The 22,260-nt window shown below is 37.0% G+C and overlaps 2 protein-coding genes across 3 annotated transcripts; one reads left to right on the forward strand and one right to left on the reverse strand.

The window, feature by feature from the left end:
* Positions 1 to 706: 706 nt before the first annotated feature.
* Positions 707 to 6,365, reverse strand: LOC103705779 (omega-amidase, chloroplastic-like). The gene is made up of 7 exons (XM_039134492.1): positions 6,291 to 6,365; positions 6,045 to 6,161; positions 4,720 to 4,846; positions 3,261 to 3,339; positions 2,403 to 2,418; positions 1,890 to 1,972; positions 707 to 1,075 (listed from the first exon to the last, which is right to left on the reverse strand). Exons 1-7 carry the CDS (start codon positions 6,363 to 6,365, stop codon positions 955 to 957), a joined length of 618 nt encoding a protein of 205 aa, XP_038990420.1. The 3' UTR covers positions 707 to 954.
* Positions 6,366 to 8,554: 2,189 nt separating this feature from the next.
* Positions 8,555 to 22,137, forward strand: LOC103705780 (polyadenylate-binding protein-interacting protein 4-like). 2 transcript variants are annotated; one of them, XM_008789634.4, is made up of 15 exons: positions 8,555 to 8,766; positions 9,417 to 9,580; positions 9,654 to 9,815; positions 9,988 to 10,118; positions 10,367 to 10,557; positions 11,099 to 11,276; positions 11,371 to 11,607; positions 12,255 to 12,376; positions 12,530 to 12,599; positions 12,697 to 12,730; positions 14,081 to 14,376; positions 14,532 to 14,675; positions 17,373 to 17,474; positions 17,611 to 17,673; positions 21,699 to 22,137. In XM_008789634.4, exons 2-15 carry the CDS (start codon positions 9,448 to 9,450, stop codon positions 21,726 to 21,728), a joined length of 1,893 nt encoding a protein of 630 aa, XP_008787856.1. In that variant the 5' UTR covers positions 8,555 to 8,766; positions 9,417 to 9,447; the 3' UTR covers positions 21,729 to 22,137. The 2 variants fall into 2 exon arrangements, with proteins under 2 accessions (XP_008787856.1, XP_008787857.1); XM_008789635.4 differs by having other exon boundaries at positions 9,423 to 9,580.
* The last annotated feature ends 123 nt before the right edge of the window (positions 22,138 to 22,260 follow it).

Consider the following 22,260-nt stretch of genomic DNA (forward strand, 5'->3'; position numbering starts at 1 on the left):
TTCAAATTTGATACGCCAAGCATTGTTTGATCGACACACATGTATGTCAAACGGTTGGCACGTGATAATCTCTACGGCCACAGATGGTGTCGGTATCTCTGAGATCCCACCAACAAGACCCCCATCAGTCCGACCGATGCGAAGTCATGGATTGGGCTCAGTTTGGGTCTAGACACCAATATTATTTGGGCTTGGATAGACCTTAACTCGACCCGGCTCAATTGCACCCTCAGCCATTTGGATCCTAAATATAAATAAGACTACATTTCGATCATTTAAATATCTGAAGGAACACAATACACAATAGAACCATGATCTAACTTTTTCTCAACTATTCGGACTATTGGGGTCGGTTTTATGAATCTTATTTGCCAAAGTATTCCTATGAAGCTATGAGCAACAAGCCTGACAAAAATCACCCAGCAAAGCTCCACAGAAGAAGAGAGCTGACTCTTCTTCTCAAAACAAACTTTTTGCCTTCTTTCTCATCGTTCTTATAAAGATTATTGCAAGTTGCTTTATCCTTCATCTTGAGAACTGATTCCCCATACAGACGCAAACCTCTCATCAAGGCTGTATAAAGACTCTTACAGGACTGTCCTTGAGTATAAAGATACAAAATTATAGATATCACAATGGACCATATGGACTTTATACTGTAATATAAAAAATTATAGATTTTACTGACGATAAAGAGACTGCAATATAGTGAAGAAATTGCTCAATGTTCGCAAAATTATTTCATACAACGGAGAATACACCATCTGTGGAAAGATGTCATGCCTTGCAGATTTTCAGGATGAAAGGAACTATATAAATTATCGGATGCGGTAAACTACGCCCCCTCCAAAAACTGGCATTTGTCATGAATCTCATGATACAAATTAAAGTCTAAACTGAAATCTAATCCGGTTGAAACATTTTTCGACGTTGATGGAGACAATGTTGAGTTACTCAACACTGAAACAGCAATGCCACCTTTTCATATATTGAGACTTCAGACTGGACATCTACAAGCTGATATAGATCCCCACAACGTTGCTTTTCCAGGGGAAGGTTTAACCTGTGGAGTTTACTATATAAAACATATGAGGCAATAACTTTCAAAGCAACTGCAAGATGCTTGAAATCAAATAGTCTAAAAAGAAATTCCAGAGAGATGGGTTGAACCCAATAGCAATATCTTATTACATATCTTGCCATTTGTTGAAATTATGTTAAAACCATGAAATGCGGAACCAGCCCATACCGGCTGGTTCAACCCATACCAAACCAGTACCGGCTTTAACCGGTCCAGTTCGGTATTAAAAACCGGTACCGGCCCATACCGGCCCATACCGGTTTCAATTTTTTTTGAACTTTTGGATGCGTGAACCAAATCGAACCAGCTGTATCGATTCGGTACCGGCGCCCACCGGTACATCGGTATGGTCGGTACGACGGACCTTCGTACTTAAAACATATGGTGATTTTCTTACTTTAAAAAGAGACTTCAAGTTTAATTAAATCTTTTCTTTGTCTGACATTCCGGATATACTATACTGAGTTGTGACATTAATTTTCCGTTGTTATGTTTATTTACAAAAGAGTGATGCATGCACAGTGACACAAGCAACCAATGAGGCATGTCAAGGTGGCGACATACAACTCCTTGTGCTCACATAAAGCTAAATTCAATTTATTAATTATTAACTTGCATTTGGTTGATTTGCAAACTTGTAGATAGATAATTTATATTAAAATTCAAACTATTCTGTTTAATCAAATTCACATTAACAAAGTCAAAAATATTTGATGTTTTAATCAGATTTTGGGACACGACATTTGAATAGTAAATTTTATGATTTTGATAACTATCACTTAAAAAAGAGTATGCTTCTGAGAATTACATTATAAGCTCAATTAACGATAAATCAATCTCTTCTACAATGATTGCCTCCTCATGCTCAGCGGTTGCAACCACTTCTCCAAACTGATAACCAGATGGGAAAAAGACAAGCAACAATGTGTTAATTTCCAAACTTCGACAATCTAAGCACAGTAGATTCCAAAATTTTGGAAGAAAAAGGTATTTAGTCATTTACAATTTTCTCAAAAAATTGATCACTGAAAAAGGGACAAGCTTCCACATATTTTCATAAGATGCACATGCCGCACTTTCGTTAGACAAACAGACAAATATAAATAAGTCACTATCAGGAAAGATTAAAAAGGAAGGCTCTTCCGAAGGTAAAAGTCTACTTTGTCAATTAAGATAGATGGCTAAGCAAATAAAGATGTTAGAAAAGGAGGAAGACAGACTAGATATAAAGAAATGGACCCATTTACACTCAAAATCTTTTGCAATTAGGTGGCAATTAACAGTGAATTCACCAAAATGCAGGCCACAGAGATTCATGTACCTGATTATCAGCAGCCCTGGAATGAAAAAAGAAACCCATCAGCAACCTTATGAATGTAAACAGAAAAAATAAAAACATCTACCAGATCTAATTTATACATGAGTTCCAAGCAAACATGCTTGCACACTAGCATACAGAAAATCTAGGAAAGATGAAGGCCTTGTAGGTTACTTGGAAGGCGCCTTTATGTATGAAGATGCCTTGGCTAGTAGTACTTACTGTCTGGCAGAGAGCTGATCAGAAATAATTTCTCAAAGTCTGACAGATTACAGCTAGATTCTTGCAGCCAGCTACGTATAGATGGGTAATGACGTGCTGGTTAAGGTTAAGGTATATGTGTGCAAGCATACAAAAGCTAAGCCCTCTCCTGCAGCTTCATAGTCTTTAACTCATAACTTTTGTTTCCATGATGGTTGCATGAAATTGTCTATCATGTTGTCACCTTAGTTGTTGAAAATGAATCCTAAAATTTCTCTTCAAATAATCACACTCAAAGGCACTGCATGGCCACGAGTCAAAGGAACCTAATACGAATGTGTCATTCAATACATACGTGCATTCATATGCATGGTCATGGCTGCATGATTTATGTTCTTTTTCTCCTGAGGTGGGTTTTGCTTAATGTCTAACTCCAAGATTTTTCTGATTTTAGCTGTTACAATGCATAGATTTATTTGTACTTAACCAGATGGTTTAAGACATAAGAGAGCAATGGCTCATGGTGGTTCACAACCTCTGAACAAAATAATTGCAAAAACAAAAAGAATAAAAAAATTGTAATCATAGAATACATTGATGTACAACACTAGTTCCAATCAGAATCAACACTAGTTCCAATCAGGAAGAATGCAGCATTACCTTGCCCTTTGTAGCAATTCCCAATCCAAGGGACCAGTAGTCATGTTAAATGCCCCAGGACCGCACAGCAAACGAGCACCTAAACTAAAGTGAAAAAATGTCATTCTTCCGACGATCATGAAATGCTTGAAATGTCAGAAACCATTAAACATGAAAAAACAGTACCGGGCAATTTAAAGCACTGATCAAAAGAAAATTTATTATACGAAGATGAACTGAGAGCAAAAAATAAAAAATCTTCAAAAAAGGCAGTAATATTCTGCACAAAAATGTAGTAGTAGTATACAGTTGAGAATTTGAGATAGGAAGAGGTTAAACAGCCAAGTGCCATGCAGCTTTAACATAAAATGAAGCTTCGTGACTACCAGATTATAATTTGATCATGCAGGCACTAGTAATGAACAAGCAAATTTTGGCAGCATGACTTGATTTGGTTACGATTTGTGCAGTTCATTGCTGCACAAAATGTGTTCATTGTGATCTTGAAAATAATTATTTTATTCATTAAAGTAGATTTGGAAGCTTTTAGAACAAGATGTTGAGTTTTGTGACTTGAGGACACCACACACTGCCACGATTACTTCCGGTACTATCAATCAGTATCCCCTAGATTAGCAATCCAGTATGATGCATCCAAATCCCAAATTATGCCATAGATGCTTCAGGCAATGATGTAATTGCCAGAGGCTTGAAGACCATCCTTGAGTTTAAAAACAAAGTCCATTTTAGAGACAAGATATTTCATGTGTGGTGTTGTGAACATATTTTGAATTTTAATAATTCAAGACTGATTGTGCAAGATGAAGAAAGATTCATTTGTATTTTTCCGCGAGCAGCTTTCCCCGTAATGGAAGCTATGGTCCTAATAAAACTAGGGCTTGTATTTGAGTGGAATGGTGAAAATAAGTTCAGCAAAAGAGCAGAAAAATAAGCTTGATGAAAATTCTGATGAAAGATCAAAATCACATGCATCCCATTGATGGGAACAACTACCAAGAAAGAGATCATAAAGCCAAACCCACATAAAATAAAGGTCTTGTTGGTTGGATTATAAGCGACTAGATAAGATTTTTATGTACAGTCATTCTCTGTTTACTATCATATCTACTGCAAAGGTTCAAAATTACCATTAATAATTTTCAGCGCAAATTAAAAGATATAAGAGCTATAATGAATCTATATTAAGCTATTGTAATCATGGTGTGCACTAAACATGACCTTAATTATTCAAATAGACTACTGAACTTCTTCCCCTTATGCGGACAGCATAAAGAAGAACCTTTGCAGGCCAAGCACCTGATAAGCAATAGCATGTTTTAGGATTCTGATTCAGACATATATTTAGTAGTCTCCTAGTTGGTACTGTTAAGTATATGACATTTCTATCTCAGGGTGAATACCTGGTGTAAGACATGGTCTTCATATTAAATTGGTAATAATGCACCACAGAATGTCAAACCTGTATCTACAATGGTAGGATGCTGCCCAGCTGTGAGAGTCTTCGATTCCTTGAAGCTAATCTTTCCCAGAATATCAATGTCAAAAAAGATGTATCCATGTTTCATAAAGTGCACTGCACTAGATATCTGAGTCCACATACTTTTATCATGAAGGATACTTTTGCAGAACAAGAGATAAAGAAAAAAATGTTCAATATTGAACCATAAATATCTTAGAAAATGAAGAATAATACAAATTTTACAATTTAGTTAATAGAATTGGCATTTAATAAATTTTTATTTGGCATCAAAATTAACGTAATTGTTACTTCATTGATACAAGACATCCTGGCATAGAACAGACATAGCGTCAACTGGCATAGAAATTGAAAGCTTGTTGAAAAATTCTAAAACGAAATCACAAGCTCATCTTATATTTTGTATAGTAATACTAAAACCAACAGATATATCTACAATTTCAGAACTATAAGAGGTTTTATGTCCATAGCACAGCAAACTTATCAACTTATATGAGATGTAGCTAGCATTACAACTCTTCATGTATTGCACCTTCCTGCGTTTGCCCTTGAGATTCCCATCTGCATCAAAGACACAGCATGTGTTGTACAAACGATCACCTGAGTGTTCCGGTATAGATCCACCAACAATTGTAATCTGCAGACTGCGAGCAACATCAGACAGCATTGAAAACAAGGGAGCTGTATCACCACCAGCTTCAATATCCACAGCATATACTAAAAGTAGAACTGACTTTCCACTTCTTTATTGGCCCAGTAAGCATCGCAAATGCACACACAAAATCAGAACCTTTATTTTTTTGGTTTTCATGGTCAATGTGAATTTTAGTGTTTAAAATGCTAAATATAGCTCTGATTTAAAGGAACCAATTAACATACCAGCTTTAGTTTAAAAAGTGAAGAGACACTTCAAATGCCCAATTTGGTTGTCTTGACACAGGCAAGGCATCTCAAATGCCAACTTTAGTTTTTAACTGTAAACTCCATGTTTCATAAATGCAGCCACAAATGCTTTTCTTAACATGGAGAGTTATAAAAAATGTCTGCACAGCTTATGCTAACGTCTCGTACTGCTCCTTGATCTCGTACTGCAACATTTTCTTTCTTTCCTTATTTTTTTCTTTCTTTTTTGTTTGATGGCTGAAATCAGCGACTTGGTGTTTAGGCCATTTATCTGATAAAAGATGTGATTATTTAAAAAAAATGCGACTAAGTATATTATCTCCAGAACACCAGACCAAACAAAAGATTTATCTTTTAACAAGCAATCTATTTTAAGGATCTGGGAAACTGTTAATAGAACCTACGGGCAAGAGGACGAGCTTTGCCCCCTTCCCGGCGGCCTCCTCGATCGCCTTACGAGCATGGGAGATGTTCTTCTCCTTTTCCGCAGTCACCGCCAATTGGCAAAGACCGATCTTAAACTGCCAGAAAGAGGAAAAATATCAAAATTTTGATCGAAACCAGAGCACGAATCGAGAAGGAGGCGAGGGAGCTGGAGAGGTAACGCGCCTTGGAGACGGGGGGAGTGGGGAGCTGGAGAGGGAACGCGCCTTGGAAACGGGGGGAGCGGGGAGCTGGAGAGCGGGCGGAGCCCTACAATCCTCGGGCTTGTGGGCGGACGCCATGGCGGACAATGCGGCGGTGAGCGCCCGGCGAGACGGCGGTGGCGGCTCGCCGGGATCCGATTGGGGCTTATGGATGGGAGGAGGAGGGGTTTGAGAGGGAGGTGAGAGGAGCGGAAGAGGTCGGCGGTGAGGAGGGCGGCGGATGATGGGGGAGAAGCCGAGTCCGACTCTCATCGCCCGTAAAGAAGGATTTTTGGTAGAGACGGAGAAAGATGGATGAGGGTGGCTCGAAGGCGACATGTGGTGAGATTACCGGCGGAGGAATTTAAGGTTTTGGACTTGGGGCTATTTTTGCCCTATCGGTTGTTGGGCTGCTCGAGCTCTGGGCTCTGGATGCCTAGCCCAATGTCGTTTGGGCCTCCTGTCTTGTTGAAGGGTTCAACCAAGCGGAGCCGAGTAACTCAAGCCCAACTCCATTCAAAATATTTGCTCTCAAAACTTGACTCGGTGTCGCATCTTAATATCTAAGATCAAATTCTATTTAATAAAAAATAAATAAATACTAGAGATCAACTCGACTCAACTCGAATATCAATCGAACCATACTCGAGCTCGAGTTGGAGCTCAAAATTTGAATCTTGATCATAATTTAAAAATTTAGCTAAAATGAAATATAACATAACATTATATTATAAAATAATCAATAATATATATTATCTTTTTTTTTATGATCATTATATGATTAAAAATAACAATCATTATTTGGATTTATAAAATTTAAATATTCATTATTTTGTATCAATTTTTGGCTCTACAAACAGTAACATTATGGTCTTTTTCTTTTTCTGAAAAAATTTGCTGCTATTGTATCTTACTGTGCGCAAAAAAACAAGAAAATGCAGGTTGAATTGGTATAACTAGGTATGATAAATCAATATGCAAGTGTCAAAACCTTTGATGGGTTTATTGATATAACTATTTGTTACTCAATTTGCAGGGAAGAACCTGGTGCTTAGGAGACAGTTAATCATATTTACATTATTAATTAGCTGGATTTTATGATTTTAAGTCTCAAGAGCTTTTCTAACACTCTTTTTCCTCTTGTAAAGAGAAACGGTAGGAGTACATACCCATCAGAATGAGCTTTGCAAGCATAAGTGAGCTCATCTTGTCCCTAGTTTCCAATATCTGCTTTGTTTGCAGCTCTTCGCCGTTCTTTGTCAATAAACGCTCTGCATACAATACCAAATAATTGTATCATTGACAATCACTGTTTTTTGTACTTAATAATTCAACGTTCATTCCACTCCGGAAGAAGAGGAGGGGAGGGGGGCCTTCATGGAGGCCTAAATATCTTGTGGCTTCATCATATTTGCCAGTGTTCTTAATTTATACTATCTCATGATGCCAAAGGCTAATCGTATCAATACTTTCTTTGTGGATAAAAACAATGGCATAATATTTTGGTATGAACTTATGGGAACATTCCGCAGGAGGTCATAATTCTAGTACCCAGGCCAAATTTAAGTTGGCCGCAAAGAAAGAGCGTCTCCCTGTCTGATAAGAGAATATCTAGGATTTGCATGTCCCATGCATGCAGGACACTATTTCTGGCAATATTATTTTCTCTTCTGGGTAGCTGCTCTCATGATCCTTTTTAGAAAGAAAGTCAAGGTGGCGGCGGATCTCAATTGCTGGGAAGATTCAGATTCAGATTTAGGTTTTTAATCTAATGAAATCCGGAAAAAAAAAATTTCTCGAAAAATGAAAGGCGCCACAACGTTCCGATGGGTAGTGCTCTTTCTTAACATGGCTATTAATGACTAGTTCGAACATCTGAACCAAAATATCTTTCGAGATCCATCATATAATATAGGATCAAAAGGCCAAACTAAGTGCTCTCGTAGTATCAATCGTATTAGTGCTTCGGGCTAAGTTAGTATTTGACTTATTAAACTGATAATAGTCAAGTTGATTTGCAAAAACGGAAGGGAATTTAGTTTTACACCTGCACACTTGCATGCATTTGGGACGCGTGTGAGAAAATTTTTCGATATGGCCAAAATAACCGTAAAATAGTTATCAATAGTTATCTAATGATTTTATTATTCTGGATATAGCCAAAGTAACCGTAAAATATCTAAACAATAATCATTATTTTTTATAGTCACCGTGCTTTTCTTGAATCTATCTATCTATATATATATATATAACACACGCATTCGAACGTACTTGCATTTAATCACCCACTTACCGTCCCCCGAGAGAAAAAAAAAGCCCTTCCCGTCCCCGTCCCCGTTCCCGTCCCCGTCCCCGCCCGGACCACCGCCTCCGCCGCTTACGGGATCTGGTATTCCGCCGCCCCTTTGTCGTTGTTGCTGTCGTCGTCGTCGTTCTCCTTCTCTAATCTCCTTAGCTTCCCCGGCTGTGCACCGAAGGGACGACGCCCTCGCCGGATCTGGTAAGCCGCCCCCTACTTCTCTTCCCCCTCTCTCTACATCGATCCCCTTACGCCGGGATTCGGGCGGCCGTTGCTTCCGCTCAAGATCACCGCTGCCTGCCCCTTTCACCCTATATATTCCGTCGACCATGGATTGGTCTGGACGTGCGCCCTAGTTTTGATCGGGCTGGGACGGGCCGCTCTCGGTCCAGCCTGTAGGCCCTCTATGTTGACTCTGGTATTACCTCTAATTAAGTGTTTAGCAACCGTGGTGCCGAGGTTCTGCTTCGTTTTTAGGGTTTTCAAGCTTATTTGAGCATCTGATGATCCGTGTTTCCAGGAATCCATGCCCGTTGGAAATAGCTATGTAATCTTTTAGTTTCTTGATCACTTGTTGATGTATTCTGACAATTTATGCTGGTATGAGGAGATCCTCTCCAGTAGTTTCCAGTATTTTGCTTCATATTTCTTACCAAAAGTGTTTGTCGAAGGGCTTTACTCATTTCTTAGTCCAGGCTCTGGCGATTTAGAAAGGTTGTTCTTCCCGAATCGCTTCATGAGTGACACACTCTTCGAAGCAGAAAAGGGTTTTTGTAAATACTTGTTCTTTATCTTCCTTGCATCAGAATCAGATTTTGTTGAGATGTGATTGATGAATCATCTTATGATAGTTCCAGGTTCGGTCAGAATCTGTAGTCGACAATGAATCTCCAGCAAGCTGTGCCGACTAGATCTTCTTCCAATGGCTTTGGCCGTAGGAGAGTTGACAGAGAGACGGGGGCCAGGATGGATACTAATAGGATGCACTCCGGAAAGCCAACTTCTCCTACTTTTGGTAATTCATGTATATTATTCAAGTCTTGCTTGTGGTGTTGCCTATTCTTAGTTCTAACAGACTTCTCATACAGGTTTAGCAAATGGAAGCCAAGTAGGAGGCGTTGCAGGTCCTTTACATGATCGACTAATTTACATCACGACATGTCTTATTGGTCAGCATGTGGAAGTCCTTTTGAAAAATGGGTCTATAATATCTGGAATTTTTCACTCAGCAAGTGCTGACAAAGATTTCGGTATGCTTATGTGCTTGTTGTATGCTTCTGCCTTGTGGAAGGATTTTGATGTAGATAGTATTATAGATACTTTTCTTTCTTGTTTTGCCTGCAAAGCAAATGTTCTTCTCGTTCTTGCTGTCAGCACCTCCTTATATTGCATTTCCATCAAATATTTGATTATTATTTGCAGGAGTTGTTTTGAAAATGGCTCGAGTGATTAAGGATGGTTCTGTCAGGGAGCAGAAGCAGATTAATGATGCAGTTAAAAAACCTCAGACTATGATCATAACTTCAAGAGAACTTGTCCATATTTTTGCAAAGGTTTTGTTAGCTTCTTGTCTGTGATGTTCTATTATTTCATCTTCTTTATGAATTCTGATTATAATATATTGAGCCCATTTTAAAGTTACTCTCTTTACGCAAATAGGATTTGGACTGTAACTTTAAACAGCTAAATGATTTTTCTTTTATTTTACTTCTATTAGCAATTTGTTGTATAATTATGTCACATGTCTTACTTCTGGTAGAGATTTTAATAATGGTGCATTTGATGTTTAATCAAATATCAGGATGCATCATTAAGTAGTGATGAATTTGTGAATGGGCATGCAAAGGAGAAGCGCAATGACCTCTTGATAGATTCTGTTATTTCTCATCCTCATCATGTGGAGGTGGAGAGAGAGCTAGAGCGCTGGATTCCTGACAAAGATGATCCAGCATGCCCCGAATTGGAGAATATATTTGATGGAACTTGGAATAGGTGGGCATTAGTAACTTCTTTAACTTGAATGTCAGCTTGCTAGAATTTTCTTCATGTAACTAGTTGCATCATCTTAACGGCATGCCTCCCTTTTCTCTTTAAAGTTATGATGGCTTTATAAGTTTTGCTTTTAAATTATTGTCCAATTTATATGTTTCTTTTTGAATGTGCATCTCATTAACCCAATCACAAATAAATTTTAATGTTTGGATTCTTCTCGGATTATGTGCTTAGCATCACTTCGTTCTTTATATGCATTATCAAGCATGAATTCAATTGTTTACCAGTTTCCTGTTATTTCTTAGATAAGGCATGCTTGCAATACATAGTTTCAGAATTGCATTTTCTTAGAAAAACTAGAGTTTTTTCTTTCTTAAGTTGAGAACCTCTATATGTCCGCCATCTATCTTAAATTGGACTACTCTTCTTTTTATTTACCTGATATTTTATGCCTTCCTAAGCAATTCATTAGCATCTGTAAGGTCACTAACTTTATTGTAATTAATTTGACTGCTTTGTTCCAAAAAACCTACTAAATCAGGAACTGGGATCAGTTTGAAACAAATAAAACTTTGTTTGGAGTAAAGAGTACCTTCAATGAGGAGCTTTACACAACAAAGCTTGAGAGAGGTCCTCAAATGAGAGAACTCGAAATTGAAGCTTCAAGAATAGCTAGAGAAATTGAGGGAGAAGAAACTCACGATCATCATTTAGCTGAGGTGACTTTTCTGTAACATCCATAGTGACTGTTTTTAATGGGCCATGCTTCTTAGCATGTTAATGGTATGTAACTTCTTTGAATTCATTCAACAGGAAAGAGGTATTTATTTCCATGAAGATTTTGACCTTGACGAGGAGAGCAGATATTCTGCGGTACGAAGGGAAGTTGATGATGGCAGATATGAAGAAAATGAAAGCTCTTTTCTGGATGCTCGCAATGTGGAAACTTTTGGAGGCTCCTTTGGGTCTGTCATCGGTAGATCATATTCTGAGGTTTTAAGCAAGAAAGTTAAGAGTGAAGCCCAGGCATCATCTACCTGCTCGTCAGCGGTATGGCTTTGAGTATCTTCTCCCTCTCTCTTCCCTATCTATTGAAATGTTTGAAGAGCTACATGCTGTTTCCTTGTGAATAATGTGGGTTATATGGCCTTTTGAATCACATTATAGAGAAGTTAATATGGGCTCTTCCAAACTTTTTTAATTGTCAACCCATCCTGTGACAAGTCAAAATGGATTTTCTATGACAGTTTGGTTTTACAGTTGTGATTTCTCAGCTCTCTCACTATATGTGCTTGCTATTATTAGTGTGTGTCTGTGTGTATGAAAAATAGTGTTGCAACTCTACTTGTAGGTTTTTATGGTAGTTTAAACTGTTAAACTATTCAGCTAAACCTTGCATTTTTTTCTCTCATTTAACCACTCTCCTCAGATTCTGTATATTTGTGAAGGAATAATACTGTGTTTATAGTCTGATTTTATGATTTGACTTGATTAGAAACTCTAAAGGACTAAGAAAATGTAATCTTTTTATAATGTTTCTTAAATGGTGGTATAGAACACTTGACATCTAGACCCAAATCCAGGAAAATAAGTGGCAAAGGTTTTCTTTGATTATTTATTTGATAATGATTAGTAAATGAAATAAAATAATATCATCTTAGATGAGCAGAATCTTCTGCATTTTTTGTATTGTGTAGGATGATGATTCTCAAATACCTGCTGATAAGGATGTATATGTTTCTGGTTTCACTGACCATGTTACTTGGCCAACCTCCGTCTGTCCTGTAAAGAGTTCCACGTTCATGGATGAGAAGAACAGGTTTGCAGCCTAACTATTATTGTTGTTATTTTTCTTTCCTGAAATTTCCTATTTTTGTTCTGCTAGCTTGGCAATCATATATGAGCTTATCAAGGATGGAGATTTTATATTTTTTATCACATCAATCTTTCAATTTTGCATTCTCTATGTTAGATTGGATGAGAAGACGACCAAAGATCAAGATGCAGAAAAGATTTTGCTGAATGGGTGCACAGATAGAATTGTAAGTAATGTTGAGTAGCACTACTTTTTATGAAGATAAATACATGAACATCTTCACCTCTTCACTTGCATCTGACTCATTTATTCACCTTGTTCAGGCTTCTGAGGAGGCTCAAACATCAAAGTCCAAGGGTCAGTAGAAGTCTAATATGTTTTTTCTTTACATTTCTGCTTTTATATATATGTTTGGTTAGTATTAATATAATTGATTGTTTTGGGTGACCTTGTAGTTTAAAAAGCTAATAAACACTGTTTTCTTCACCTGAACTTGCAGTTTTGAGATACAGCTTACGTCTTAACTAATTAAACAGTTTATCCTGAACATTAACTTTATGATGAGTTTTGTATGCAGAACTCCTTTAGAAACTGGTTTTTGGATACCGAAAAATATTTTATGCTAGCTGGTTGTTATATTAAATCTAAAACTCGAGAGAAGTTCATTCCATTCTTTTATGTGTTTATTATATGTAAAATTTGTTTCCAATGTTAGAATTTAGGGTTTCATATTAAAAAATGTTGCTTTATGTTAAGTTTATGAGGTCAACTATGGGCTTTGCGCATCTTGCTATTAGATTGCGAATGCTCGGTGGTGTGACTCCACCCTTGCATCGACTCCACTCTCCCTTAGTCTGAAAATGTCCCAAACACTGGAACTACACCTTTCGCTTACATGCATCGCATGTAATGGGTGCTAATATATTATAAATTATAAAAGGTTCCGAGCAAAATAAGGGTTGGAGGCATCAGCATTGCATATGGAGATGGAAATTTCAATTATGTTGTAGAATTTTTATTTTTTTCACGAATTTTACCTACATATGCTTATAAAAAGTCATAGATGGACCTACTAAGAGGAGTGCTGGGTAGCTTTTGCACATAGTTGATAGAAAAAAAGGCAATTAAAACCTTAAAAGAAACTTTTGCGAGGAAGGATTGCAGCAAAGCCTACATGACCCTCTATGGGAAAAAATTGTACTGCATGATTTTAGATATTTTGAACAAAGAAGATATGGTAAAGCAGTTCTCGCTATTGCTTTGGTCAGTTTATTGAAATCATATGGTTTATCAGCAACAAGAGTTACTCGACTTGTTAATTAAGAGTATTGTGATTTTAATGTTATTCCCACCTACCTTATTGACTATGGGGAGAGGGCTAGAGTGTGCAACTCGTATGTGGGTATGTATGTATATGTGTATACACATATAGATACCAACATACTTACACATATAAGTATACACATGCACATATACATATATATGATTGTACAAAATTGTACACTATGTAGCTACCATTCTGAAATATATTGATTGGAAATTTTGCAGGTGGTATCAAGTAGTATTTTTCCTGCAGGGTTGGTTATTATGCAGTTATACCTGTCTGCGCATTACTTTTTTTCCTCTGTAACTTAGTGTTGCTCTAGTTTTGCTTTTGCAAATATATAATTATGTCTTCCCATATGCAAATTTCTGCATGTTTTGCAGATGTACACCCATCAACACATCTTAAAGGACTGTCACCTAGTGCTGCTACATATGATCCTTCATCTTCTGTTCAAGTAAATAAATGTCCAGCTGGTGAATCTTCAGATTCTGCAATATCTGGCAAATTGTCTTCTGCTAGTGAAGCTGTAAATACCTCTCCACGACCTGGTTGTTCTACATCATCGACTTCTGAGTGTGTAGGTGCTGGTTCAGTTTCAGGTGGTCCTGGTCTATCACCAAGCTCATCAGTAGGATCATTATCTTCAGAAAAGTCAACATTGAATCCTAATGCTAAGGTGTGATCATTGTCCATGCTTGAAATCCAAGTTTGACTGTAATTTTTTGCTACAAGCTGTGGTTCCTGACTTGATTAACTGGCACCTATTTTCTTTTCTTTTGCCTCTAAATGTTTTATGTAGTAGTTTATTTTTTTTTTGTTTTTGTGGTGCAGGAATTCAAGCTCAATCCTAATGCTAAAAGTTTTATGCCATCTGCTTCTGTAAGGCTGCACACACCAGTATCTGATGGATCGTTTTATTATGCCAGCAACATATCAGCTGCCCCTCATATGCATGGCATATCCATGGGCATGGGGGTGAGTTTTTAGGGACAACCTTTCCATCAAGTCTTGCTTCTACTAAAATTACTAAAACAAGTTTTAGTATATAATGTTATTATTTACTCCATCTTTGTGCAAACTAGTTTTAGCCCTTTCATATATAAAGTCTCATTGTTGCCCAAATTATTGTTTATCTGAGGCCTCGATTAGCAATTTTCTAAAATGAAGTTGTCGTACACGGGTAAATATTTTGGTTGGTATTTTTTTCAAATATTTTTAAAAATGGAATATGTAAAGAAATAACATCCATTTTTTAAGATCTGATCAGGTTGAGCAGGTTGACGTGCTAGACCTATGACTTGTAAGCCTACACTGGTCAAGTCAATCCCAGATGTGGATTTCTCAAAAACTCGGATGACCATTGATCTGACCTATTGACCCATGTGACTCTTTCAGTTCAACACAATCTTCAACCCATCTAAATCAATGACCATAGGTGGTTGTGTATGCCCTGGGGGACGCCATCACTGGTAAAGGAGTGGGCAGTGTTGGGAGCGGTGAGTGCGAGGGTGGTGTTGCCAACCCTCAGGGTGGCGGACTTGGCCAGGAGGATTGGGGAAGGGGAGTAGTTCGAGTCCAATGCTGTTACTATCATCGAAGCAAGGTCCTCATCCCGTCTATTACCTCCTACCTTTTCCTTCTCTTCTTTGCCCCCTTGTTGGGTTCTCTATCTTCTTCCACGATGGCTTCTAGTGGTTTTGAGGAGGGGGAATCAAAATTCTAGTATTTTGATCTGCCGCATGGTTGTCGTGGGTGCAGGAGAGGAGGCAGCATGACTTCAAAAACTGGTGAAATGGGATGGTAGTTGCATTGTACTGTTTTGACATGAAATCAGCACCAGTATGAGTTCTGGGATACCAAACAATATAGAATCAAGATGTACCAGTTGTCTCAATGGGTACCGGCTGGGACAATTAGTAGGATACCCGTCCTGATCAGGGTGACAATTTTTTCATCAAAAGGTGAAGGCCCATGTTGGCTGATGCAGCGTGAAGTGTGAAAGACAAATCGATCGCGCATTAAGCTCGGTACAAAATTATAGTAGAAATAGAATTATTTGACTCAATAACGAAAGGAAACATACTAAAATTATTCAACCAAAAAAATTTGGAAACCCGATGAAAACTAATGTTGAAGTTTCCAGCTACAAATCTATGAACTTTGCATCCATCTGTCAAAGTATGTTTTATTAATGAGTCACAGGGATTAGGGAACAAAATTTCTTCCTACATTGGAGGCAGTTCGCTCTCGCAGTTGATTCTGCTATAAAGTAACAAATGTCAATCAGATCAATATGGTAAACAATCAGATGAACTTTAATTCAATTCATATCAATATTATGCATAAAAAAAGAAAACAAGATCCACTTAATATCCATATGTATATCAAACCTCAAAAAAATTAAAAACAAAGAACAAAAAACCCTCAATTTGAATAGCTCTAAGATATCAATAGGCACCACCATCCTAAGAGATGGTATGGTATGGGTTGGTACTGTACCATTCCTAGGAAAACCAGTGCCACCCTCGGTACCAATGCTTCAATCCTTGGGAGGGAGTGGGAGTGGGCACCTTAACAGAGAGGTGCACCATTAGTCGCAGGCAGCGAAGTTGTGGTCATTCGAGGGGGAGGGGTGATGGAGGAGGTGGCAAAGAGGCATAGTAGCAGGTCCAAGATGGCCTAGGTTGGTTGGCTTGCTGGAGGAGCCTTGCCATTGTTTATTGTTGGCATCAGGTTCTTGAAAGATTAGATGAAAGAAAGTTCAAGGGATTGGGGAGATTGAGGGAAATTGGGGGCAGAGGGCAATGATATGGATAGAATCAGGCTCTAGAAAAGTGTAAAATATTTTATTTATAACGTTTCAGATTAATGGTTTGACTGCAGTTGCTTCGGGGTCGACCCGCTGACCCACCTTTACGGTGCATTGTATGTTCATACCACCATGTCGTGCAACTTGATGTCCCAAATTAATGCGAGAAATTTGCACTTCTCCAACTGGGAGTGGAGTGCTAAATTAGTCGTGATGTTGTCTAACATATATTGTACAAATATGATGCTTGTCATGTTCTACTATCAATTTCTGCTTTGAAAAGGATTGATTAAATTTCATCACTTATTCCTGTTTGCAAGTTATGTATGCTGGTGACCTGTTTGGTGATGTTGTTTGGAATTTACTCTTTTAAACTTGTGGCAGAGGCTTGGCAGATCGGTCATAACAATACTCATGAGTCGAATTACTAGTCTTATTTTTCCACTTATGCTTCCAGAAGCTATTTATTAGCTGTTAGAGAAACCTTTTTTTTAATTTGTTAAAGGAGGATTCTGTCTGCCAAAACTTATACTCTCCTTAACTGATACTGATTTGGCACTCTCCCTGATGGATACCAATAGTTACATCTACACCCCTACTAATGGTCTCTGTGAGCTACTAATTTTCCAAAATAAGTATTGAACTTCGGTGTACTTCTTGCAGAGTTTCATGGGGAATGATTCATTTTTGGCTTCTTGCATTCCCTTCTTCGAGTAGAAGTTCAGATTGCCTATTTCTATCTATACTTTCTTTTCTTTGATTGCTGGCTCATCTTTGCCTTCTGTTGTAGTTTGTAGTTTGAATTGCAGTTTTAGATTTCTGTCACAACAAGACCCCTTATTAACATGGAATGATTTTTGTAGATTGGACCGACCTTTGGTGGGCACCAGCCTGTTGTTTACAGTCCACAGGCTGCACAATTGCAGTCTCCCCAAGCATTTATCCATCCAAATGGTCCTCCTTTGGTATGCCATCTGCCTATATCTGAACTTTTATAATATAACTTGAATCTATGCATGAGGATTGCAACTTCATTATTTTTTTTACTTGCCTGATGTGTGCGAACGGAGGTACTGATATCATCAATATCATCTTTTGCAGTATGGACAGCAGATGATTCTTGGGCAGCCTCGGCCAGTTTATTACATGCCAACTTATCCAGCTGTGAGCTATCTCTATGTTTCTTCCTCTTGGTTTTACCACTAATAGTGTTTCCTCCTAGCAAATCAATTTCATAGTGAATACTCTTTTATAATGCATGTAATTATAATTTTCCTTTTACAAAATTTCGGCTGTGGAAATAAACTAACATTAATATTTATAAAGTAGGAACTTTAGATGTGGTCACTGTGCGCCTCCAAAAATTTTCAGATCCTACCAAAAATAGTTTGTTTCTAATGATTGGATTATTAGTTTTCTATAAAATTCATGTACTCAAAGAGTCGTTAATTTCCTACAAAATCTTGGTCATTTGTTTATTATTATATACCTACTATTAACAAATAAACTAAACATGACGGTCCTAAAGACCAAGATACGTCCATCAAATTTTATTTTTGAATTTGCCATACCTTTTGGCAGGCAATTAATGGTCCATTGACTTCAGTCAGTTCTTGAGAAAATTAGCTGAAACCCTTTAACATGCAAAATCATATGACCAAATCTGGCCAAGTGACTATTTGCTGCTACAGCCAGATTGATGCTTGGTATTGTTGTTGAGACAGGCCAAAACTTTTGAAACAGGACAAAACAGAATTTTATAGATTTTGACTGATTGTTCTGGTTCAGTCCTTGCAAAAACTCAGATTGTTTTGTTCAAAATGTTTAATTTTGGTCAAAGCCTTAGACTGTTTTGATCATCTTCAACATGCCACCAAGTTATTTCCTTTTTGTTATTATGGAAAAAATGATACCATGGAACACATTTCTATTAGCATCTTAGAACTGCCAAATCATGTCATTGCCAAGTTGGTAATTGCAGGTGCGCCCAGAAGGAAATATTGGAAGGGAAGATCTGCAATGCTTCTCTATAATGAAGTGCAACATCTTATCAATTTTATGAAATCAATTACTTGCTAATCTAGTATACATATATCCTTGAAACTTTAGTTGAAATTATTTATATATGATTCTATATTGTTACTATAGTAGATGGGTACTTTTAGCTCTAAAGTAAATATGCCATTTAGACATGATGTGAACTTCTCCTTTGTTAAGGAGAACAAATTTACAGGGGTTCCTTCTTTTTGTGCAACCGTTTCTGTTTTGCAATGAGACTGATGAGTCTTTAGATTTGATTGAATAGTTATTTTGGTGCTAAGCATAGTCATATATTTTTTGGGGACCATAAGCTTACATCAAGGAGTCTATTTCAATTTTGTAATGTTTGATTTCAGGGTGTCTCAATGACACAATGCAGAGGGTCCATTTGAGCGAAGTTATCTAGTTTGAAGGTTGTGTGACAAGGACTTGACATATATGTTTAACGAGTTCAGTTTAATGGTTAGAACTAGTTGTTAGACATAAGGGCTTAGTCAAGGTTTCTCAGGGTTTCAAGTTTTCTTGATGGTTTTGCGTGGAGGGTAAGGGCCATTCCCACAAGATAAGATTTATATTCATTTAAATTTCAGTTTAGTTTTTTGATAATCTTCTTTTTCTCCTGTATGGGAGCTATTGCTAGATTAGTTTTTTTTCTTGGGCTTGAGGACTCATACTGGTGATGACGGTTGCTGATAAGGGCAAACAAGAGGTATAATAAATCTGGCACCTAGTTTTTTGGATGGGAGTGTAGGAGGAATAGTGTTCAAATGGGTTGAGACTAAACAAGGGAGTCCATAATCGATCCATAACTGATATTCAGTTAATAGTGCATGTGGAGAATGATTATGTAAGCAGAGATCAAGACACCAAGAAGAGAGGGAAATTAAGATTGAACTTGGCCTCAAGAAAAATTTTCCTTGCAATAAAAATTACATTTAATGCTTTCTAGTGGCAAGGTATTGGATCCATTAGTAGCTTTTTCATTACTCTTTTCTACAAGTACACTGGTGTTTTCGCAACAAATAACAACTCAGTAGCCAGTCTCCATATGGACATTGTCTTCCCTATAAAAAGATACTTAAATTAGCTGAAATCAAATCCAAATTTGTGAAGTCCCCGGCTTAAGATATACATAAAGTAGGATTCTTGTACAACAATTCTACTTAAACCAGGACTCTACAAGCAACATAAAATTATGAATATAAAATACTAAAACACAATAAAAATCTTAAAATGAACTATTTTTTTCTAAATTTTCCCTTCTCCGTCAAGGATATGCGAATGCATGGTTCTAAGGAAGAGCTCATAATGTGATTGAAATTTGAGTTAAGCTGTTGACGATCTTGAGGTTTGATTATTCGCTCTACATTTTACTTTATGACCTGATCAAAATAGTCATGGTTGATAAACGTTCTATCTTTTGAATATATCGTGGCTAAGTATCCACTTGTTTAAGATCAACAAACTCTGAATCTAGCAATTGAAGATTATCGGTAAAAATCAATAATTGTTTCAATTGTGGATAAATCGATCATAATTGGACAGGAGCACTAGGAATCTAGTCTTTGAAGACTCAATGAAATTTCTACATCTAAAGCTAAGTATAACAGCTGTTCATGTGCTTAGGGATGTCCAGATTGTTTGCCAGTCTGTCACTTGATGTAATTTTTTATAGTTAATGAGGTGATCTATGTTTGCTCGAAAATTATGAGCAACTGGGGCATCCACTATTCTATTTTTAGTGATTCTATGCATGACCCAATGGTTATGGTCAATTAGCACAATCAACCTCTTCCGTAGTTCATGTTCAGGGAGTTTCAAAGTTGGTTACCGTCATTTAATTATGCTAGTGATCCAATGATGGGAGGCATAAAACTTGAATTATTCAATATGATTTCAAAATTCCACATTAATTACAAAATTCTGTGATAATATTCATAATTTAATATTATAAAAGTGAATAATGGCCCTACCTTTAAGCAAGTAAATTTACCTTCAAGTGAATAATATAATTTAATATTATAATTTAAATTTACTAAAAGTCAATAAAAGTTCTTCTGTTGAGACATCAAATTTAAGTTATTTGATTATTTCTGGGTATAATAAATGCTATACCTTTCAAGAGTTGTAGCTTGAGATCCAGTGGTCTGCTTTACCTTTACTATTTATAATTTTAGATCTAATAATGACCATATCATAACTTAGATTGACTTTGGATCAATATAAGACACAGGAAAGATCCAACCTATATGCTCTGTTAGATGATGCAATGCAAATGCCATTGATTAACTAGACCAATTTAGATTATTAAATTATGAGACTAATATAATGCAAAACAAAAGATTATAAACAAATGCAATAGCAAATAGTTAAACCAAGATGCAATGCAGCTTATAAACTAATGAGCAAGATGACAAAATTATGTATGGTGGCTGAGATCATGTTTCAGATTTCTTTTTACTCTATTGGAGTGAAAGACATTGTTCTTTTATTAAAAACAGAGTCGTGTTGACATTGCCGAGGGCATCTGTTGAACATTTCCTTGCTGAAGAGTTGGTAAACTTAAGTATGGACTGGTTAGCTGGTTGATCCTCTAATTTTGCAATCTCACTTGAGATTGTAAAGAATGACCCTTAATTGATCCTAAAAATTTGTAGTGCTGTCTCAGCATGAGTAAACATCTGTGTGATCTTTAGAGGGAATGCTTGGTTCAAGCCATTTGCATGCAGCCAGTTGTTGTCTTCTGCTTCAGAAGGAATGCATTAAGGAGCTCAAATGAAGAAAATTTGCTTGCAATCATGTATTTATGCAATCATTATATACATTATCAAGTCCTTGGTGATGTCTGCAAGATTTTTTAAGTGATTTCTGTCGAAATAAACTTCCATATTTGGTTGTCCATAATTTTTACCATATAATATATCAATTCATATATATTTCAGCATAAAAAAAACTCTAAAATCATTGCACTCTAAAACTCATTGTGGACTTTAGTTATTTTACCATTGATGATCTTAATTCTGATATATGAAAGAAAAAAAAAAGATATTTGAGAAGCCATGTATCATTTATGATCATCTTTTACCTTGCTGTAGCCATGATTTCATAATTTCTGATCTTTATTGTATGATTTTTTGTTAATGTTACAGGAAATGCCATACAAAGGGAGAAATTTCTAATACAACAGTGATCGTTCTCCAGTGGTTTCGTGGACCTCCACTGACGTGCTGCCAACCTAGAGCTGACCATTGGGTTGAATCACCACTTTCCAACACATTGATATGGCACATGGATAAATATTGTGGCCCATAGGATTCGATCACTTCTGCAATTGCCCGGGACAACTGAATGCTATTGAGAAACGTTATGAAGTTGTAAATTATTGAACCACTCAATTTTCATTGATATTGGAAGAAAAGAGCTGATGTGGCATACTGGCTTAATCTTCCGAAATATTATTGTTTGTTATCTGGTGATATTCATTGGTTAAACAGTGTGTGTATCACAGTGGGTTACCTGTGAAAGGTCCTGAGATATTCTTGCGTGGTGCATTTATACAAATAAATAAGTGCAGAAACTTGCGTGGTGCTTGCAGGAGCTTACCAGATGAAAATGAACGTGAATGAGATCAGCAATCTGAAATGAAGGTTGTCAAAGCAAAGGAGCACAAAAGCCTGAACCACTTTTCCGGTGAGCACAAAGCGCCATCAA

This window comes from Phoenix dactylifera, chromosome 15 (assembly GCF_009389715.1).
Source record: "Phoenix dactylifera cultivar Barhee BC4 chromosome 15, palm_55x_up_171113_PBpolish2nd_filt_p, whole genome shotgun sequence".
Lineage (NCBI taxonomy): Eukaryota > Viridiplantae > Streptophyta > Magnoliopsida > Arecales > Arecaceae > Phoenix > Phoenix dactylifera.